Source organism: Melospiza melodia, chromosome 18 (assembly GCF_035770615.1).
Source record: "Melospiza melodia melodia isolate bMelMel2 chromosome 18, bMelMel2.pri, whole genome shotgun sequence".
NCBI lineage: Eukaryota > Metazoa > Chordata > Aves > Passeriformes > Passerellidae > Melospiza > Melospiza melodia.
In genome coordinates, this window is record NC_086211.1 from 12,253,831 (window position 1) to 12,276,812 (window position 22,982).

General features: G+C 41.1%; 1 protein-coding gene across 33 annotated transcripts in view; it reads right to left on the reverse strand.

Annotated features, from left to right (window-relative positions):
• The window catches only part of RBFOX1 (RNA binding fox-1 homolog 1), a 1,162,974-nt gene that overhangs the window by 235,441 nt on the left and 904,551 nt on the right, over positions 1 to 22,982 (reverse strand). For 5 of the 33 annotated variants that reach the window (XM_063171145.1, XM_063171146.1, XM_063171147.1 and 2 more), the window contains exon 2: positions 6,098 to 6,318. The exons of 25 other annotated variants lie outside the window; for them this stretch is intronic. In XM_063171145.1, coding sequence (XP_063027215.1) covers positions 6,098 to 6,184 — 87 coding nt within the window. In that variant the 5' untranslated portion in view covers positions 6,185 to 6,318. Of the gene's footprint in view, positions 1 to 6,097; positions 6,319 to 7,172; positions 7,191 to 22,982 lie in introns of those variants that run through there. 3 more of the 33 variants (XM_063171139.1, XM_063171141.1, XM_063171135.1) reach the window with 2 other exon arrangements.

Here is a 22,982-nt window from a genome sequence, read left to right on the forward strand (position 1 = left end):
TCAACTGCTCCATGTTTTGCTGCTCTGGAGTGTGGTTTGGAGAACTGTTTACCCAGCGTGTGAAATTGTTTTTACTTGATGACCAATGACAGCCACCCGTGTCGAGGCTGTGAGCAGTCACAAGATTTTATTATCATTCCTTTCCTTTCCTTTCTGACATCTCCTTTCTCTTTCCTTTTAGTACAGTTTTAGGATATACTTTTAGTATATAGTTTTAATATGATGTATATAATAAAATAATAAATCAGCCTTCTGAAACATGGAGTCAAGAGTCTCATCTCTTCCCTTATCCTGGGACCCCTGTGAACACCACCACGAGCTCTGTCCAACAGCTTTATCCACGCTCTGGATGGGGATTGAACATCCCTCAGGAAGGTTGGGGATGACACCAAGGCTCTGCAGAGGGCCCTGGCCAGGCAGGCTGGGCCCAGAGCAGTGGTCAGAGGAGTCCAAGTCCCCTTTGGCCACCAAGGGTGGGTTCTGCTCTTTGGCCACCAGAAGCGCCTACAGCAGGAAAGGCCCTGGGGTTGCTTAACATGATCCAGCCTTAACACCTGGCCTGGATCAGCCACAGTGAACATGATCCAGCCATAACACCTAGCTTGGATCAGCCACAGTAAACATCATCCAGCCGTGACACCTGGAATCAGCCACAGTGTGACCAGCAGCACCAGGACAGCGACTGACCCCCTGCGCCACAGCTGAGGCCTCACCTCAAATCCTGGCATCGCTTTTGGGCTCCTCACACCATGAAGGACATGGAGGGGCTGGAGTGTGTCCAAGGCAGGGAATGGAGCTGGGGAAGGGGCTGGAGAACCAGCAGGAGCAGGGGCTCAGCCTGGAGCACAGGAGGCCCAGGGGAACCTTCTCATTCTCTACAAGTTCTTGGCAATAGGTTGTAGCCAGGTGGGGGTCGGGCTCTGCTCCCAGGCAACAGAACAAGAGGAAATGGCTTCAAGCTGTACCAGGGGAGATTTAAATTGGATGTTAGAAAGGGGCTGTCAAGCCCTGGAACAGGCTGCCCAGGGAAATGGTTGAATCATCATCCCTAGAGGTATTTGAAAAGGGGAAATTAAAAATTGAGCATAGATGTGGCACTTAAGGATGTGGATTAATGTTGGACTTGGCAGTGCTGGGTTAACAGTCAGACTTGATAATCCTAAAGGTATTTTCCAAGAAAGAGTTCTATGATTCTATGATTTCCAGACTTTTAAACATTGTTTACAAAAATGTTCAGCTATCAAAACAATAAAGAACATATGCATCACTAACACCACCATTTCACATGTGCTAAAAGCACTTTTGATACAAAGGGAGAAAAACTTTTCAACTCTCAGACTGAGAGAAGAAATGTTAGATATGGTCTCTCAAAAGCAAGACAAGCTGCACTCAGATTAATAGGATTGCAATAGTAAAACAAACTCATCCTCCCCTCACAAAGCACTGGGAGCACAGTACTAGGAACAGGAGAGGCAGAACAACACAATCAAGCCAGAGTAAATCTGCATTTAAGCTAAATCATCTCCTTACTGCATTTCAAAGAGGCAATTCAGCCAATGTAAACAGAAATTAGGCTCTGCTTTCCACTAGATCGTAATGTAAAACCAACAGAAACAGCCATCCACCACTGCAGGCAACACTGGAAGAACTCAGACCTCTCCTCATTGCTATTTCAAATGTATTCAAATAAAACCTACCAAATTACAAAAGCCTCTTTCGTGTAAAGTGACACAACAAATCCATAGCATTCCCCAAGACTGGATTGCCAGAATGCCAGTGTGATTTTGCAGGTAGCTTAACACACTAACACCTACAAGAATTCAGAATGTACCCACTGCTAGCACTTCCCAAAAACAGCACTAAAACAAGGATTTTCCAGATGGGTAAAGCGATGGCACCGTGATGAAGTCTGCACCACTACTTTTCACAGCATATTCTAGGCAATTCTCTCAGCCCTAAAATAAAATGGAACAGTCTCCAGATTACCACTTTTTCAGTTGTCAGTCAAGCACACTGGTTAACCAGTTATGGAAAATCAGATACACAGAAAAAAAATTTAAAAAATCCAAGTATCTTCAGAATAATCTAAGTTTAAAGTTAATGTACTTAAAGGTACAGTAGTTCCCAATATATTGAATTATTTAATCACCAGGCGATTTTCTATTTTTCTTCTCCAACTCGCCTGTTTATCACTTCATAAATCAGTAAGCAAATAAAAGCCAAAAAAAGAAAAAGGAAGGTTTTAGCTTAGTTTTTAACACATACTTTTTTACAATAAACACAAGCTTAAGTCCTCAGAACTCTTAAAACTTTTCTGGTCACTATGTCAAAATAGAAGCATATTTTAAAAAATACTGACCATATTCATAAATAATCCCATCTTCATAATCTTTTATGTAAAAGTTACACCTTTTCTATGAAACATACCTGTCTCTCTTTGCAGAGCTTTGCAGCAGTTTACTGAAAAGTCTAAACAATTTCAACTTTAATAACTTTTATTATAATGCCCATGAACTCCTCTTTCTCTGCTAAACGGAAATGGAGTTACCTAACTCAGCCACGTAATAAATCATTTAGCATCCGTTATTAAAATGTCATATATTGCACATGTGCTTTCAAAATATTCTGTCATAAATCTAGCATTCCAAGCAACCAGAGCAACTGCAAACATTTGATATTTAGAGGATGGAGCTGATATGATCTCTCAGATAATTTTTAAAAAGTAAGAGTATTCTCCGCATTGTGGACAGCGCAGCCTTAAAAGAAGCTTTGTAATTTAACGATGAGTGGAGCTTGGTTTCGCATGTGTTCCAGGAACTGTGAGAGGGCCCAGGAGCACACTCATCCTCCCTGCACAGCCTGGCCAGGGCAGAGGGAGCTCTGCCATCAGCACCCCCTGAGTGCTCCCATCCGGACATACGGGCTCCCCCTTGGGAATCAAATGACTCAACCGGGATGGGGACCAAGGGCAGGAGGAGAAACCTCTTGCTGGATTGACACTTAATCCTAGCTGGCATTTCTGCCATTTCCCTTGCCAGGAGGAGCAGCAGGGCACTTTGGACACAAGGTGGGCCTGGCTGCCCTCAGCACACACAGGGGCTGCACTGCACTCCCTGACTGGCTCCTGTGACAGCCCTGAAGCCACCAGTGGGCTGCTCGTGCCAAGGCAGAAAATATCTCCCCACCCACAGGAGGCACAGAGCTATTTATGCATTATTTGGACTTTCATGTGATCTGGGTTTTTTTCCTCAAATAGTTTTACCCAGGAGAAGGAAGGAAGAGGCAAAAAGATATTTTCTAATTTAAAAATGCATTGCTAAGTCATAGGCTATCATTCTAATAAGTTTAAGGTATATTTATTTACTGGAAAATAAGTTTGCATGCATATTTAAAGGAATTTGATACACATCAACATCTCTGTAACCCTGGACCTTGTTTGTCCAAGAACAAAAACATTTCACTTTCCATCATCTCACTCAAACACATCATCTCAGTAAAAGCAATACAAATCTCCTCAACAGAATACATGCAATTAGGAAAATGCACATGGCTGCTCATGTAAGGCATGCTCAGAGCTGTACCCACAGAATCCAGCCCTTTTTTTTGGTATTCACACATTCCACTGCTCCATAACAAGAGGGTGTGGCAGAAGCAAGCAGAGGATGCAGGGCAGGGTTTACTGATGAATTTAGGAGAGGCTGGAGCAGCTGCTCATCCTTTAAGTAAAACCATAAACAGCACACGAAGGTGCAGGACCTCTGAAGATAAACCTTGCTCCACAGAGATCTCTCTCGCTCAACTGTGCAACGCAAAGCACAAAAAAACCTCCCAAACCAGCCCCCAGATCTCTACACACTTCATTCACACACAGCCTTGGAATAAACCCAGTTGGAAATCACGGGGAATCCCTGATCACAGGTAGACCGACTTTCTGTAGAAATCCATGCAAATAAATGAACTGGCGTCTTATAAGTCTATAAAATGTTAAAACGGCCTCATATTCAAAAATAGTTCAGGGTTGTGGTTCTCAACCTGCAACCCAAAAAAAAAAAAAAAAAAGCCAAACATTTACATAATCAGTTTATAAAGGCATATTTCTGAAGAAAAATTCCATTAAAGTTCAGAATGTTATGTAATTACTGCTTAGAAGAGGATGATATAAATATTCCTATCAAATGTCCTTTGCATTATTTATTTTAGATACTTAGATTTACTTTAGGAGAAAAACAATAAGCATTCTGGTGTCATAAGCTGACCAGAGATACTGTAAGTGCAGGCAAAATCTTGGGGGACAAACTGCTCAAACCATTTAATGCTGCAATTCACTCATTAGGACAATAACTCAGATGTGTGCTCGATTTCCAAAATACCATGTTCAGGTTTGATCTCAGGGAAAGACAAGAAACTAGAGAAGTATTCATACGAAGAACACTGTTCAACTGCATCTCTAATACCTATTTTTTATTTCAGCAGTTCTTGACTATTTCAGATCCATGATAAAGGAGTAACAAAGGCCTGGATATATCTTTCTAAGGAGAGAATAAAGAGGAAAAAAGATTGAAATAAGGCATCCCAAATTTTCAAAGGGCCCTTTCTTCTAATCTAACTGCTTGGATAATGCGTCCAGAGTGGCATTTTGTAATGACAGCAACTTTCCAACAAATCAATAGTTATTTAATTCCCAACAAGCTCTCGAGTCCATTAAACCTGATTACATTCACCCATTTCAGTTGGGTGCAGTTATTTTTCCTACACCGGCACTTAATCTATAACAGGAACTTATGAGAACTTTCAAAAGCAATTTCAACATCAATCAGCATAGAGTGAAAGGCACGATTTGCTTGTAATTATTTATTGGACAGGATGGCAGAGGGTCTGAGTGAGCTCCAGAGTCCGACCTTCACCCCCAAATTCTAATGGATATGAGGGCCTGCTGGGTGTGTCTCACTGCATGGAAAGCAGCCTCAGCTCACACATCCCACAAGACACAGATTCCCAATACCTGATTAACGGCCACTGTGCAATGCTATATTTCTATTTTAGACGTATGTGTCTGATATTAAGTCTGAAAGTGAAGAACACAACCCACAGTCTTCTATTACTGGAGGGACCTAGGTGGAAACCCACCTGTTTCATGCTGTGATTGCCCCTCTAAGGCAGCAAAGTGCTGGAGAAAAGGAGCACAATGAAGGTTTGCCTCTCCCTCACGGTTAAATTCACTTATCCCTAGCACAGCACAGAAATGCCCTAACACACGTTTGTGTCTTGACCCTGTCAATGCACAATATCCAACAGCAGCCACTCAGATGGTACAACTCCATCAGAATTTATAAATGTTGACTTTTCCTGATGTCTTCTAATACTGTAAACAACAGGATACTTATTGCTTAATTAGCATCTACACAATCTATTCAGAATCCCAAGTCTAACAGAAGAAAGTTCAGTAGCACCACTTTTTGATAAAAATAAAATAATAGCAAAAGCAAACAACAGCAATGACAACCTGGTAGCTGCCAGCTGACTCCTAAATATACAGAACTCTTGCCCTGCAGCAAGATCTTACATTTGAGGGCTCAAAGGAATTAATAGGATGTGTATAAATATTCTTTGCAGGTGATATATTTCTATACACACAAAACCACAGCCCCTTTTTCATTCCGTGGGACGCGTAGCATATGAATTAATGCATATTTAACACTATTCTTATTTGCTGTGCTAAAACACTTAACCTAAACACATCATGGTAAGTTACTTTGTCTTCTGACCTGCCGTGGGAATGCTGACTCCCTCAGAAACCTAGAATGGATAGCAAATCCTCTGCCCTGTGGTCAACCTCGTGAAGCAAAGGCATGAATGTTAAACAGCAGACAAATCAATACAAGCAAATATAGCTCAACTACACCATTTATTCAGCCATGAGAGATGTCAATACACAGATTAGGGTGATCCATCTTTTTGATTTCCTACTGTCTTCTCACTGACTACATGAGAGCTTTTGCCTGTATTAAAAGTGTTTGCTTTCTCAACCATAAAAATTCCAATTATTGCTCTAAGTGCACTAGAGTTAAGTTGCTTGTTGGAAGCGGCCTTGCATTACCTGAACAAGTCCAGCGAAGTATGGTGCTGCAGGCAGAATCATTGGCACTCCATAGGGATGTAGCAAAACTCCTTGAGACGATAACATGGTTTAAGTGATAGTATTACTCCCACTAAAGCTAAACACATCAATTGAAAGTTAGGGGAAAATCTATATACCAACTTCTTCCAAACTCAGAGCTAGAACCAAATAACTTCTGTCAGGGGCAAAGCCCACATCAGCTGTAAAAAAAAGAAAAAAATTGACGTCAGCAACACTTAATGTTAAAATTTTCTTCAGAGACAACAGATAGAGACAACAGCTGCAAACCTAACTCTACCCAAAAAGGAAGGTGCTATTTTGGGAGCAGCTTAAGTAACATGACTAGCCAACTACTCTTTATCAGTTCAGATTTTTAACTACTAAACACATAGAGATCAAATTCTGTACAGATCTACCGATTAGAAATAATTTTTCCTATCAGTTCTGGCATACACATGACAACAGTTACTATCAGAAGCCATTTTCAAAATAATCAGGTTTATCATGATCGCATAATTAGACATTTTCCTGGATTTATAAACTGCTAAACAATGTTCATGTGAGCATTTATACTTCAGTGTGTTATACTGGGGATACACTCCAGTTTGATTAATTATATTTTTCTTGTTTGTTTTGAATAAGTGAGCTAATGCAAGCTAACGACTTCTATTAGTGTAAATTATATTTTAATGGCTTTTCTAACCTTTCACAACATCTATGTTGTTAAATTGAACATAACTATTTTAAAAAACAACACATTTTCCCATTAGAGTATTTCAACCCTGTTCTCCAAATCAACTTACACTACTGGTCTAAGAGACAAAGGACTGAAATTTATGCTGGTTTCTTCCCTAAATCAAAACAGATTTGACTTCAAACGTACTGCCTGCAAGACATTCTATTCCACAGCTCATTTTTACTTTAGACAAAACCAACTTCGTCATTAACACCTGTTTTATGTGCTATGTATCTTCTATTGCAGATGTAACTAATGACAAGAATTACAATTGAGCAAGACTTTTTTATTTCAATGAAGAATTAGTTAGGTACTTACAACTCCATGTTACAAGCGAAATAAAAAAAAAAAATCTCCTACAGTCTTCGAATTATCAGGGTGCTTCACACCACTAATTTCAGCTACTTGATTTCGTTGCATAATTACTTTTCCAGATAACTAATTGCAGACAAGATTTGATGTGATACTCAATTACCTAATGTCACATTTTGACCATCGCGGAAGGTTCGCGGTAATTGATTCTCGCGTACCGGGGCGGCCGCGCTGCAGGGTTTGGAAACCTCCCCGAGCAGCTGCCTGCTGGCCCTCCCCAGTGCCAGCCTTACCCCTCTGCTAACTTTAGATGTGGAATGGTGACCCTCGGTGGTGCTCCCTGCAGGAGCTGCCGGCGAGGCCAGCGATCGTCACATGATGGAGAGATGTTTACCCCGCTCCAGCTCCTGTTTCAGAGCTGCTTCACTTGGCTCTTGGGGAGGATGCTGCTCTCACTGCTTATCTGACCATGCTCAGCTATAAATCCTATTTCTTGGTCTTATCTTACCAAGGAAGAGAAACACTGCAGTTTAATTACTAAACAAGCTGACACATCATAGATTTTTTTTTTTTCCAAAAGATTGCCATTAATTCCAATATGAAACCAGCCACTAGCTTGCACACAGAAATACATCAACAAAATGTATATATGAGAAAGCAAGTTGCAGTCACAACTCACTTATTAAAAATACTTCATTTCTAAAAAAAAAATAAAAGTTCATTTTAACTATTCCTTATTTGTTTCATCTAGCAGAGTGAGCTGCATTTGAAAAGAAAGCAGATTTCTTTCACCCAGGAATGGAGATTATAAAATGGATTCTGCAAGCTTTACCCAAATGACTCCAGTGGGACAACTGACATAAACACAGACTGTTAAATTGCTCTGTAAAATACCTGGCAGGTTTTTTTGTTTCAGCATGCATATATTTGATAAGATGTTAGAAAAATCTGAGGAGGAAGATTTGCACAGGAAAGCGCAGGCTCAAGGGAAGCTTTTCTGTGATCTATTTTGGGACAGATTTTTTTGAACATTTTCTTTAATTATTTTGGCACAAGGCAACCTGCTGATGAAATTTCCTGATGACACAAAGTTGGAAGGTACTGTCAAAACTGGAAAGCATAAGGATGTTACATAGAATGAACTGCTAAATCTTATGGGCTGCATTAATCAAAATTCAATAATACAAAATGCAAGATCATGCTCCTCCTAATGACAGAAACTTCAGAGCTAACCTCAGGAGGAAGAAAAGCAAGATCTCATTGCATCTGTTTAAAAAATTTGAGATGCTAGTGAGATGCAAACAGGAAAAGGAGAATCATCAGTATTTCTTAATTTTAATTCTTAATTATTTCTTGATTTCTTAGAGGTACTTCCAATAGAACACAGTTCTCTTCATCTACATTAAACACAAAAAAAAGGCCAAATTCAAATACAACCATTGTAGATAAATTCCTTTTTGTGTTCAGGGGAATGGAACAACTCTGTTGCAACAGAAACCCAAATTTGATTTGTTTATCCCAGCAAAGCAATCTGTGAATAAGGAAGAAAACAGTAGGAGGAAGAGACTAAGCTAAGGACAATCCTGACACTCTAAAAATCCAGAAAAACCTAGTTATGAATAAATTTAGGCTGAACATATTTTTCCAAGTTCAGGTTTTTGGTTTTTTTTTGAAGTATTTTGGTCTTGTCTAGTGAGGGTCTAGAACAGCCTTCTAAATCCACAGTAACAGAAAAGGGTGGCTTCTAACAGAATATGATGCAAATAGCAGCGGTAGTGTGAACTCAGCAGCTTCCAGGAGGACACTTCCAGCCCTTTGCAAGCAGTATAAACATTGCAGAATAACACAAACATCAAATGTCTGAGAAGCATTGCCATTTCCTGCAGCACAGATAGCAATACACAAAAACAAACGTTGGAAATAAACCGTGATTACCTGTTTTAATGCAAGGATGCTTTGCTTGCCTCACTATAACAACATGTTTCTAAATGTCTGGGTGTGGGGCAGTGCCCTGGTGGCTGGGCTCTGAGGTGATGTCCCATGTGTGCACCAGCTATCTAAGGTCTCACAAACCACAGAAGCACAGCAGAGCTTTACTTGCGTCTCTGCCCCAGGATCAGAACTTCTGCCAATGCCTCTACATCAGCTCCACCACCTCAGATCAACACATTTCCTCTCCCTTCCCAGCCACACAAAAAGGAAATTTCTTCACTTGAGTTTTGCAGTGGGCCATTAGTATCAATGGTCACTCCTGTTCTGCTGCAGTGTGTTGAATAAATGAAATTTGACCACTAAGAGTGCTGAGGAATGAGAGAATGAGCCAGAAGACATGCTTCTAAATGTCTGGGTGTGGGGCACTCCAGATGCAAGCTCTGCCCTGGTGGCTGGGCTCTGAGGTGATGTCCCACGTGTGCATCAGCTACCTAAGGTCCCACAAACCTCTGAATCAAAACCACAGAAGCACAACAGAGCTTTACTCACATCTCTGCCCCATGCCAGGCTCAGAAATTCTGCCAATGCCTCCACATGAGCTCAACACATTTCCTCTCCCTTCCCAGCCACACAAAAAGGAAATTTCTTCACTTGAGTTTTGCAGTTGGCCGTTGGTATCAGTGGTCACTCCTGTTCTGCTGCAATGTGTTGAATAAATGAAATTTGACCACTAAGAGTGCTGAGGAATGAGAGAATGAGCCAGAAGAGTATTGGTAAAGCTGAGAGTTCTGCTTCACTTCAGCATGATTAAGGTCAAGCATGGACCTAAACAGTTCTGGGAGGACAAAGCCAGAATTTGATGTGCATGGCATTTGATACAGGGCATGCACATCAAGCACCTCTCTGATGCCCCTGGTGGTGCCAGCACCCATTTCCTACCCACTGCATGGCTCCTCCTCCCTGCAAAAAAATTCACTCTGTGTGTGGGTGGAAAAGGTGACATCATCTATTTTAAACAACTACACAGCTCCCATTTCCATTGCATTCTAGAAAATTATAATGCTGTTAGGAAAAACCAAACAAAAGCCGCGTTAAGCCATTTTCAGTGTGTTCATAGAGGGTATGCTGCTTTGAGCTGTTCCCAAGCCCTAGCTGGCTTTGGTTTCTTTCATTAAAAATTGTAATGGATTTTCTGAAACTAAAAATTGATTTCAGCAATGAGAGAGGAAGAATGAGAAAGAAAAGCACATGAACGCTGGCTTTAGATGTAAAATGTATGTACACAAATGAAATGCACAGTCTTATTTGTTTCAACTATGCAGAACTTTGCAAAAGGCAGGTTTTATTAATGAAAAGCTGCTTTTAAAGGTGAAGAGCATAGCTTAAGCAAGGCAGGGTAGGTGGTTACAAAATTCATATGTACTTCAGGCCCAGCAATCTAATACCAAAGTCTCATGTTTTAGCACAGAACTGAAGTACTGACAGGAACGTTCTAATAGCAATTTCATTGAGGGTTTGCTAAAAAATCATTTAAATGGGAAGGAAATGGAGACTGCTGTACAGTATAGATGCACAGATACAGAAATAAAACTAGAAATATGCCTGAAAACTGGACTACACATTCAGGAAGAACAAGAAAAATGAAAACGGGGCAAGAAAGATCAGAGTTTTGATCCCACCTGCATATAAGATGTAAATGGCACATTAGACAATGACCAAAATACTTCCCCAGACAAAAGCAGATGCCTAAGTTTTGCTATGGTACAAGGTGGGAAAAAATGAAGAAAAGAAAAGAGACTTCAGCAACTTCCCTGGGGCCACAATGCCTGGAAAAGGCAGATCCCTGCAATGCAGTCATCAGCCAATCAATGATGTATGCTCTAATCAGATTCTGACAGAAGTAATCTATTTAGACTATCTTTCTGCCAAATAATTAATTCTTCTTAATGCCTGTATCTACTTCAAAATACCACAAACAATAGTTCATCCAAATGCTGCACAACACCAACGAACTTCAAATAATTTCTGCTTCCTTTCTACACTGGCCTAACTTTCCTGTCTCTCAGACCATGAATAATTCAGGTACCGCTTTGGCACCCTCTTCAGAGCTTATGCTATGCCATATTTGAATCTTTTAAGTTCAAGTCTCCCATTTCTGATCACCTTTCCCATTGTCCACATGCTCTCCATTTTCTCTTTAAGGTTTCTCAGAGGTTTTCTGGTACAAGAAACCCCCAAAACTGAAAGGAAAAAAATGGTTTCTGAGTATCCTAATAATTTCCCTCATCCACAACAACTTTAGATTACTGTCTCTAAAAAAGGATTACCAGCCACCAGCAGCACAGATGCTTTGAAAGAGAAGGTGAGTTGTTGATTAGCATTGCCTGAGGTGATCTGGCATTAAAGGAAATATTGACAGGCAGAAAAAGCTGTCCTGCACATCTCCCCCAGCCTCCCCAGCACAGCTGCTGCACTTGTCTCCCAAAGACTATTTCCACCTTTCTGCAAAGGCCATTTGGGGCCAAAGGCTCTTCAAGTGCACCAGGAGCACCATCCAGCCCTGCCCCATCCTCAGCTGCTCCCGTTCCCTCTGCTCTGCATGAGGAACGTGCGGGAGCTGCTCATGCCAGGTACCAATCCCCTGCCAGCTCCTCTCACACAGAGCAGCAGAGCCAGAGCACAGCAAGGGTTTTTACTGACTCCTACAGCAGAAAATGCCACCCATGCAAATCTGCTATCTGCTGGTCTCATACTGGTAACCAGCACGGCAGATGTCATCAGAGTTGAGCTCATTAAGCATCTCAGTTCACACTAGAGAATAAGGCAAGGATATACAAACTGTTTAAAACTGGGAGAAACCACCTTTTTCAAGGATGTGGGATACAGTTAAAGTTTCCATTGAAAAATTACATTTGCATCTAACAATTACATTAGCCCTTAGGAGCATATTAAATCTAGCAGCAGGTCAAGATGAACCCAGCTGATTCTTCAGGCAGAAAACAACAATGCTTGAGCTGCACTGAAGTTCAAATTTTAGCCTCTTTCTTCTAAATATGAAATGATAGTAAGTTTGGAGGTTTCAAAGGTAAATAAATAAATCCAGTCCTGCCAAATACAAGAGCTTCACACAGGAGGAAAAACTTGGGAAAGATGTTTGGGAAATTATTTGTAGCCCTAGGGAAATTAAGGCTGTTGCCCTGTAGGCAAATTGGCCTAGCAACTCGAAGTGCAATATTTCAGTAAATGTTAGTTTCTGAGTACACAGCCATTCCTTTCCCTCTGGTTTCACCTTCCTTTCCTACTGTCAGTGCTGTGGTCTGAGCCAAGGGCTGCTGCAGTACCTCACTGCCTGTTTACTTTGCATTTCTTTTGGAGCGCTCCCATAAAGTTCACTTCTTTCTCTAGCTGCACTGCCCCAAAACACATCCTTTTATTACCTTTATCCAGCACTTGTCATCCCCTTCAAGGGCTCACTTCAGCCCGTTCCTACCCAAGCTATTACTGTCAACAACTCAAAGATGAATGTCCTTTGTCTTTGCTTGGATATTGTGCTCCTTCACCTCCTAACCAAACTCCAAATGGCATTGATGCTTTCTCCTGAAATTGCCTGCTACCAGCTCAGACCTTCTCTAAACACCTCTGAACATTCTCTTTCAGCCTATAAAACCTCCTCTTGCCACACAAAAACACAGATGGGGGATGAACTGACTGTCCAGTGGAATGGTCACCAACATCCCTGTTCCTCTGCAGGTCAGCTCTAATTTGTATCCATCTCTGATTGTAAACTCCCTTGAAAAGAATTGAATCAGGTACAAGGAGATCACCACAATTACAGCAATATAAAAGAGCACACACACACTTATAAGATACACATCTACTTAGCTTCACTTTTCTCAGAACTCTTAAAGGCAAGGCTTGCCCTCTTCTACATCTTGGAAACCCTCACTCCCTGCTTAGACTGGACTGCTGAAGGATCAGAACGTGTCCCCTGACAGCAGGGAGAGTGATTTACCCTTCAGTGAGTCGCAGGACACCTTTACTTACATAGGTGATAAATGTATGCTAGAGAGGAGCAGCAGGTTAAAACTGGAGTTAAGGATCCCTCTGTGCCTGGACCTGCCTTGGGCTACCACAGAAACCTAAGGACCTGTCAGCAGCTCTACATATCAAGGCACAAAAGCCAAGAACAAGCTCTGAACAGATATTCTCTGAAAAAAACCCCAATATCTATAGGTGTCTTTTAACTCATCTGCACTATCATACCAGTTAGAAAGATTCTGGACCACAGCCATATTATTATCCCAGCATTTGTGTCAAAATTAAAGCAGGATGGAACTGAAAGCTTCAATTATTCCATGTGCTGTGCTTTGCACTAGGAAAAAGAATGACATTGGACTGCAAGGCTACAAAAACTCCTAAAGCTACAAGAAGTGGTGGAGCACACCTCCACACAATTGTACAACTCTGTTTGTGAAGGAAGCTTCTCTGTGTGCCTCCTGGATCACTCAGAAAAGTTAGCTGCAAAACTGCAGGAAAATATTGTTGCTTTAAGTACCAAGAGTTGATTTTGACACACAGGCACCACAACTTATCCACAGCACTCAAGATGTGTTACAAAGTTCTGCACTTGTTTCCTCTGCCTTATGAGCACTGCATTGTTTTCCTTCTCTTGCAGAGAGTTCCATGCTGGCTTCTGTTACATAACTCTTATCAGCTGGATAGCTCCACCAAATCACTTGAATTTTCCCTGTTGGCCCTTTTGAAAACACACTCTCTCCCATCTCTGGGCTAGTTCAGCTATCTCTCTCTACTCTGCTCTTGAGATTATCTGCATTTTCTAAACCAGCTGAGATTAGCCTCCAATCCATGAGGAGTTAAGCAGCTTAGAAAATTTTGTATGAAACATAGAACACTTTCAAGATTTCATGCTTGTTTGATATCATGCAGTTACACAGACTAACTACTGAAAATTATGTACACCTTTCACAAATGATAAGCAGCATCACATCTTTAACAAAGTCTCAAGTTGTGTATATGCCTATTTCACAAAATAAGTAGTAGAATCATACCTGCATATATCTTCCTTAATATCTTTCATTTATTCTTCTCCTTTGTGTGCTGAGTACAGGATGACCAAGAAAGATGTATTTTTGCATGTATTTTGTCAGCAGGTAAGAACAGGCTGTAATCTTCCCTTAGGGTATACTCATTTGCAATTACAGCCCAGCAGCAACAAAAACATTTTTCCTTGCAAATCAGGATCAGACTGACTCTAACCAATACCCACTATGTATAAATCTTAGTGATATGCCCAAGCCATGCCATGAGAGCTCTTCATCCATGCCACACAGGATTTTGGGCAATATCTGAGCACTAACCAGTCTCACTACCTGTTCATGGCCATATTCTTATGGGCACCAACCAACACCTCCAAGAGGGTCTCAGGAATACACCCAAGCTGTACAAGAGATAAACCTGTCCATCACTGTCACATCCCAGGCTTTAGCTGTGTGCAGATGACAGACATGACTGACAGCCACATATTTTTATTGCCAAATCTGGTCAAACAGACTTTTCTTTATTGCTGTAGTCAGGCTACTCTAACTACTGTATCACAGGAAGCTATGACTTCTTCTTGACCCCAATTAGAACATTCATTATTCATCAAAGTACAGTTTTCATTTGCTTCCCTTGGGAACAGCAGAGTATCACTGTGAGGATCTTTCAGTACAACTTCACCCCCTTAATACACTCAGGATTTGCTGACAAGTAACAGCTACTTATTCCCCCGAGTCAAGCTCATATTAATAGGACTGCACAGTGAATCATGAGCTGGTATTAAACCCTGCCTCCTGCCTGTATAAATACATCACTCAAGCACCCTACCATGCCAAGTGCTGTGGTTTGATTGCAGAAACCAGCAGAGGGTAGATATCCTCAGTGAGCAGGGTGCCTTGGAGAAACAACCAATTCAAACCCCAAAATAATAAAGACCCCATAGGTCTTGAAAGGGATCAGAGGGAATTTCTGTTCACTACTGACAAGTTTCATATTTTCAAGAGATAAAATATCAAGACTTGAAGGCATTAGATGTAATGTAAGTCATAGCTCTACTCAAGACACTGGCAGTAGTTTAAGTACTAAAGTTTAGCCAAGAGCTACAAGCAAGGAGCATCTAAAGCAGGCAGGATTCAGGATTTGGCTGAAAGCATTAGAAAGCTCAGCTGATAGGAAGTTTGCCTCCAAATTTGAAAGTTAAGAAAGCTTTTTGAACTTCATTGCTACTTAAAATCTGAAGTTAATTCAGTCTCACAGATATTTGCTAATGCACTCGTTTGGAGACACACCTATCCCACTCCTCAGCTCAGTGTGGGATCTTACACTTGGCCTATCCAGGCCAAGCTAAAGCCTGGCTTTCCCTGAGAGGGGTCACATCTCTTCTGCCCCAGTTGGGGTCTGTGTCTGAAGCCAGATAATGTCAGTGGGGTGCTCTGGTACTCTGCAGGCACCTCTTTGTAAAGAGCTGGTACACAGGAGAATTAATTTGGAAGAACAAAATTCCCTGGATTAAGCTTCAATAATTCTTCCTGGTAACACAGTAAATAGCTCTCACCTGAAAGAATCACACCATGTGTTTACTGTTCTCCCTTCCCCTAAGACCTGTTAAAATATTCTACTCATTCATTCCACGTTCCAGTCCTATGTATTCCTCAGCAATCTTGATGGGCACTGAATTCATGGGAATAATTGATTTCTAATGATGGCTCTCACAACTTCCTCAGGACTGTGTAAAGCTAGGGGGATCATGCTGCTGCTCAGAATAACAGAGGAGGAGAGAAAGCTCCTAAGATCAGAAAACCAAAACACTGCTTTATCAGTGCCAGATGGTAAAAAGCCTTTCCTACCACACACTTTTTTACTTTTTGTCAATTCCATTTGATATTAGGAGAGAATAGAGAAATAATGGCCTTTTTAATCTCAGTTTTATTTAGGTTTTAATCAACCTGTGCCAGCGCCCTTGGAAGGGACCAGCAAATGAATGGGATAAATTTGTACAGAGAAGGACAACAGAAAAGGATTATTTCTATTTTTATTGAAATCAGTGCTTTAGTGAATACTCAAGTTATTAGGTGGACATTAGTAAGATTTTCATTGCTACAAGAAATAAGACCAAGAATAGTTTCCTTGTAAGACCTCAAAAGTTGTCAATTCTCCTGCAGTGCAAGATTAGGGGATCAGACAGCAAAAACTGAACTCAAACACTCTGACTGAGAGCATCTTACCTATTCTCAAAAGTTCTCAATAGTGATTTGTTCCTAACCAAATGCAATGACACATCTGATACTATTTAGTAAAGAGCTAAACCAACAAAATACATGTGACTCAACACCAGGAACAAATATAAAGAAGAAATGTAATATTCCTTTGCAAGTTTGAATTTGAGGTGCTCAACAAACATCAACTGTACAGGAGGTTCATAAGACAGGCCTGACTTTTGCACATCTGGATTATAAATGCTATTATTGGAACATCTCTCCTGCACTGCACTGACAGAAAAGCACTGAATAGCTGCTTCTACAGAGCTGTCAGATTTCAGGATAATTAATGAGGCAACTTGGAGTAATGGATTCTTACAGAAATTATTTCCAAAGGTTTTCATAATTGCCTCTTTTTTTTTCCTTATTGATAGGTCTTCCTCACAGCCTCCCTTCTCAGATGCTTGTGTGACCTGGTACTGGTGCCTAACAATATTTGTGTTTTTGCACTGATATATTTGCCCATTTGTGACCAAAGAGCTAAATTTCCCGATTTATCCTCAAACCTTCAGTTCTAATTAGCCCTTTAGGATCACTGAAGAAAACACTGAAATATTTTTGCTCCACAGCCCTAACTCCTTGTGAAGCTCTGAGAGTCACCAGTGTCCATCACTCTCACAGATCAGATGCTGCCTGCTCTAACTCAGCTGCCCTAATCAAGCTGAAAACAGCTTTCCCTTGGAGATTTTATAAAACAGTGGCAAAGTTCATTTTCTTCTGGAAATTGGCACACATTACTTGTACAATTTTTATTTGAATAAACATTTAAAACTATTCTTGAGCAAAATACAAGAACACGCTGACAGAAAATGCACATTCACTGTACAATGCATTAATTTCACAGCAAAGCCAAGGCTAACACTCTCAGCACAAGTCAATAAACTGATCCACTCCAGCAGAAATTCTGATCCCGCTTTTCTCACCCAGGAAAATTCATGTCTGCATTGCATGCCAGAAAAAGAGCCCAGGAATGCTCCATTCCCACACAGGCTTCTGGAGACACCTGCCTGGGTTGTTTGGCTGCACACAAACACAAATGTTTGTTTATAATGAGCACTTCCCAAGGGAGACACCCCACCAAACAGATATTAAAGAGAATAACAGAATAAAGCCTCGTCCCTCCCCAGTTTCTGTTTTGAGGGGTTTCTGGAAACACCTTTAAAACAAAGTTCTCTGCAAAGAGCAGCAACCCAGCATTCCTTCACTTCTTACAAAACCGTCACCAGAAGTTCCTGTTTGAGTTTCCATTTATCAAAACTGCAAGGGTAATTCTCCACATCCATTGAGGAGCATCTATTGACACTTGAAGGGGCAGACCTGAAATGCCTGTTTAGATTCCAGGTAGGGGAGAGGGAGATTGCAAAGTATTTCTAACAAGCCCTTGCATTAAAAAAAAAAGAACACCAGAACAAACAGTGAAGAATCTTCATTCTATCCTGAAAATTATGGCTATTTTGCAAAATGACATTTCAACAAGCACCTGAAACACCACACCACATCCTTGGGATGCATAATTTCCAAATAACCATGCTCTTTATACATTTTTTTCTTTGAATTAATTTCTTTATGTGCATAAAAGGGATAGTTTAGTTCATATAATCATAGAATGATTTGGCTTGGAGGAAACCTTAAAGATGATGCAGTTTCAATGTTTCTGCCCTGGATAAGGGACACCTTTCATTAAAGGACATTTGCCAGAGCTCCATCAGCCTGACCTTGAAATATTGGAGGGATGGGGCATCCACAGCATCTCACAATCCTCCCAGTATAACGTTTCTTCCTGTAAACCTATTCTCAGTTTAAAATCATCCCCCTTGTCCTGTTACTCCGTGTTTTCACAAAAAATCTCTGTCCATCTTTCCTGTAGGTTCCCTTCCAGCACTGGGAGGCCACAATTAGGGCACCCCAAAGCCTCTTTTTCTCCTGGCTGAACAATGCCTGTTCTCTCAGCCTTTCCTCACAGGAGAGGTGCTCCATCCCTCATCATCTCAGTGGCACCCCTGGATTTGCTCCAGCAGCTCACAGGATGGGTCAGGCTGGAAAGGACCACATCTGGTGCCAGCTCCCTGTTCCAGCAGGGCCACCCCAGGGCAGTGTGTCCCGATGGTTCTGGAACATCCCCAGGGAGGGAGACTCCACACCCTCTCAGCTCTGATCCGGGGCTGGATGCAGAACCCCAGGTGGGTCTCACCTCACAAAGGGTTCTGAACCACCTTGCTCCAATGGAAACCTGCATTCCTGAGTCAGGCTCAGCGGATTAACAACATTCCCAAAGCCTCACAAGTCCTGCTGTCAGGAGCAACCCCAGCAAGCTGCAGCTCTAGAACTGTGGGCAGTAGCAGCTCAGGAGCCGTGAAAATATTACAGGCTCATGTTCTCAAACATTTTTTTAATAGGTGACTTTCTGCAATGATAAAAGCTACAGAAAGTCTAATTTTAGGATCTGTTCATCATTTGTGTCTGGAACATTTTCTTCTACATTTTATTTTGAGGCAAAAACAAATCACATGCTGGGTAGTTGCAATCTTTTCAGTGATTTGCCTTAATGCAGCCAGATACAGTATCGTGGATACCGGCGTTACATAAAGGAACTTCAAACAGTTGACAGGTACAATTAAACCAAAACAAAATCAAAAGCAGATTAGCACACGAGCTCTTTTCCATCAGGGAATCCATCTGTACAAGAGTCAAGTTCTACAGAGACATCTCCCTGTCTGTGCAGCACAACTTCCCTTGCCCAGGAGCACTGGGGATGCTCTGCCCCGAGTCAGATCTAAGAGAGGCAAAGCTGTTTGAACCTTGCCTTGTCCAGCTGATGCCTTGGTAACAACACAAACCTTTACTCAAAAACAGTTCAAGATACCTAATGATGCCTCTCTGTAGTAATAGTTTGTCAGTAGCTGTTTCAGTGATAAATGAAAGTTAATGCACATTTCTAATTTTTGAATTAGCATTCACAACTCAGACATTATTTCAATATAAAACATATGGTGAAATCAAATTAGTAGTGAGAAAATCAACTCAAGCCATAGAGAAACTTGAAATTCACCATTAAATAAAAACTGCCGAGGATCATCACTTTTTTTAAAATGGAAAGGCATAAATTCAACCAAAATAAAAGATTAGTGTGCAAATACTAGACGACTAATTACATAATGTACCTTTACAAAATTACATAATATGGGTGCAGCTTATTTCCCTGTTTGCTGTTTGAAAAATAGATTGTTTAATAACCCATCAAAGCTATCTGTAAACCACGGCAACAATAGAGCAGATGTTGACTGTTGTCTTGTGCCTCACAGACATAATTAAATACAATGAAACACTCACGCACCCAAATAATGGAGGACAAACAAATACAGCAATGCTGCTCTATAAACATAATAAACCTCATTTACTGGGCACCTGCCTTGTATTAATCTGTGATATTTAAACCAGGGAGGAAAGCAGAGAAGAAGGTATTGATTTGCCTGCAGACCACAAAAACTACAAAGAATTCCTCGCAGTATAAGGGAGCTGTGACTTCTGCAACACTGATCCCCACACTGCTGCCTTCCACAAAGCTCAGAGGAATCACCTTTGCTACTGTGACCAAGCCAGGACACGACAGCTGTGTTTTCTGTACAAAAAGGTACCTGAATTTATGACTCTGAACGATCCAAAAAGGCTAAAAAACATTCATTGTGCCTGCTGTGTAATAAGAGTCTTAAGATGCCTGTGGAAAACCAGGTTCCCTTTGATGGCCCAACATTCCCTGAAATTATTTCCTGTCCTCTCTCCTAGTCTGCTTTTAAAGAGGCAATGAAAAGCAAAGATTAGGTTCCATAACTATCCAAGCAAGTGGTTTTCTGCTAGGACAATGTCCCATAGCATTCTTCAATACTCTAGTTCACATCAAAATTTCAGAGATTTCAAAAAAAAATCCTTATCTTCATTTCTATAATCAAACATAGATACATATTTTCTGTCATAATATCAATATTGTCCCACTATTTGAAAAGGATTACTATGTAAATCAATACAAAATTAAGTACCTCATCCTGCAGTTGCTATCAAGAAACAAAGTTTCCAGGCAAAAAGGGAACTTTAAAAATGATCACTCACGTGTATTGTAGAGGAACACTGAAGCTTATTTTTGCTAATAAAAACAAAAATTATTTTTAAATGAGAATATTAAATAAGTTTTTTTATTTCAGGCAAAGAATATAAAACTGCTTTCTTTACTGCAAATGTATTTTGTCTTTATATTTCATTTATTTATTTCTAAGAAACAAGACAGAATATAATGTGATCTGCATCTCTTTATGGTAATAAAACCATGCTAGTCTCCTTCCATAGACAACAGTATAAAGCATAAATCCAAATGGAAAACAAATGGAAGTATAATGCCACTGTGAAGCAAACCAATCAACCCTAAAACAGCTGAGATAGATCTCATCCAGCAGTTCATTCATTCTTTATAGAAAAGAAATGAAAATATTCCTAGGTGTATCAGATTAAAAAAAAGAAAAAAAAAAAAAAAAAAACAACCAACCACCCTCAGCAGCTCTGAAAGGTTGTAAAGCACTAAATTCCTTTGATTTATGAGGCAGCGTCCACCGCACTGAGCAAAACAACTCAGCATGCCAGGACCCTTTTCCCTGAAATTCCTTTATTAACAGAGCCCGGCTCTGTGAGTGAACAAAAGCACTGGTGCAGGGTGTATAAATCATTAATACTCTGCCTTGCAATGGCTGAATTTCCTGGGTGAGCTGGGAAGGCTTCCTGCACAACAGGGATTTTGGGCTTGGAATTGGCTGCTATGAAATGTACTTCATCATCCGCCGTGTTTGACGCTTCCCAATAGCTTTGTACTTTTCCTCTCCTTTCTCTCCCCCAAGCCCAGCAACTGCAATAGAAATTTATTGGATTTTATGTCTGCAAATAAAAGGAAGAGAAAAGCAGGAAAGGAGCAAGCGAGCCTATTTGGAAGCAGAATCCTCTCCCTTTAATTTAAAGGCAGGTTGTGTGCAAGTAAAATGCAGTACTGAGAAATTAATTTGGAATTTTAGTAATTTTTAATTTGCCACTCTAAACTGAAAAAAAAAATACCATCAAAGAAGGTATACCCCTAAAAAGGAAAAGAAATCAACTATGACAAAAAATGTGACTCCTCTCCAAATTAAGTAATCTTCAATTAGAGCATTTATTTATTTATTTTAATAGCAGGCTGGAAGAAGGGCACAGGAACTCCCAAACTCTTCTGTTTCAGTGGTTTTACTTTTGGTGTGACAAAAAGCTTTGCAAAGAGCAACAGGCAGTTTCATGTGTACATGCCAAGCCTGGTATTCCAAGTGAAGGTGGCAGATATGGTATCAAAGGGAAAGGAAAAAAATAAACCAAGCCCCTTGGAATTGCAGTTTCTGAATGTTCCTGTATTTTTGCAGCACGACTTGCTGAAGTTAGGTAGGGAATATCAAAACTACTTATCCTGCCCCTGAAGTATGTGCAATACAGCAACAGCAAAGTGGAATGTTTTCCCAAACTTTGAGATGAAATAGCAAGTAATCTTGATGAAACATTCTGTGCTGAAACATTCCTGTTGGGGCTAGACTTGGGAAAACCAAAGAGCATGACAGGCAGAGGAATGCTGAAAAAGCACTCTCAAACCATATGCTACCCATCAGGGAAAATGACACACATTGCAAAGGTAATTGGGGATCCAGTCAGTGTTCCAGCCAGGCCAGAGCAAAATCCCAAAGGTAGCTAGCACCCATCCCAAAGGTAACCCAGCAGCAACCCCAAAGGTATCCAGCATCCATCCCAAAGGTATCCAGCATCCTCCCAAAGGTATCCAGCATCAATCCCAAAGATAACCCAGCAGCAACCCCAAAGGTATCCAGCATCCATCCCAAGGGTAACCCAGCACCCATCCCAAAGGTACCCAGCATCCATCCCCAAAGGTAACCCAGCACCCATCCCAAAGGTAACCCAGCATCAATCCCAAAGGTAACCCAGCACCCATCCCAAAGTTATCCAGCATCCATTCCAAAGGTAACCCAGCACCCATCCCAAAGGTAACCCAGCATCAATCCCAAAGGTAACCCGCATCAATCCCAAAGGTAACCCAGCATCAATCCCAAAGGTATCCAGCATCCATCCCCAAAGGTAACCCAGCACCCATCCCAAAGGTAACCCAGCATCCATCCCAAAGGTAACCCAGCATCAATCCCAAAGTTAACTCAGCATCCATCCCAAGGGTATCCAGCATCCATCCCAAAGGTAACCCAGCATCAATCCCAAAGGTAACCCAGCATCCATCCCAAAGGTAACCCAGCACTAATCCCAAAGGTAACCCAGCACTAATCCCAAAGGCATCCAGCACCAATCCCAAAGGTAACCCAGCACCCATCCCATAGGTAACCCAGCATCCATCCCAAAGGTAACCCAGCATCAATCCCAAAGGTAACCCAGCATCAATCCCAAAGGTAACCCAGCATCAATCCCAAAGTTAACTCAGCATCCATCCCAAGGGTATCCAGCATCCATCCCAAAGGTAACCCAGCATCAATCCCAAAGGTAACCCAGC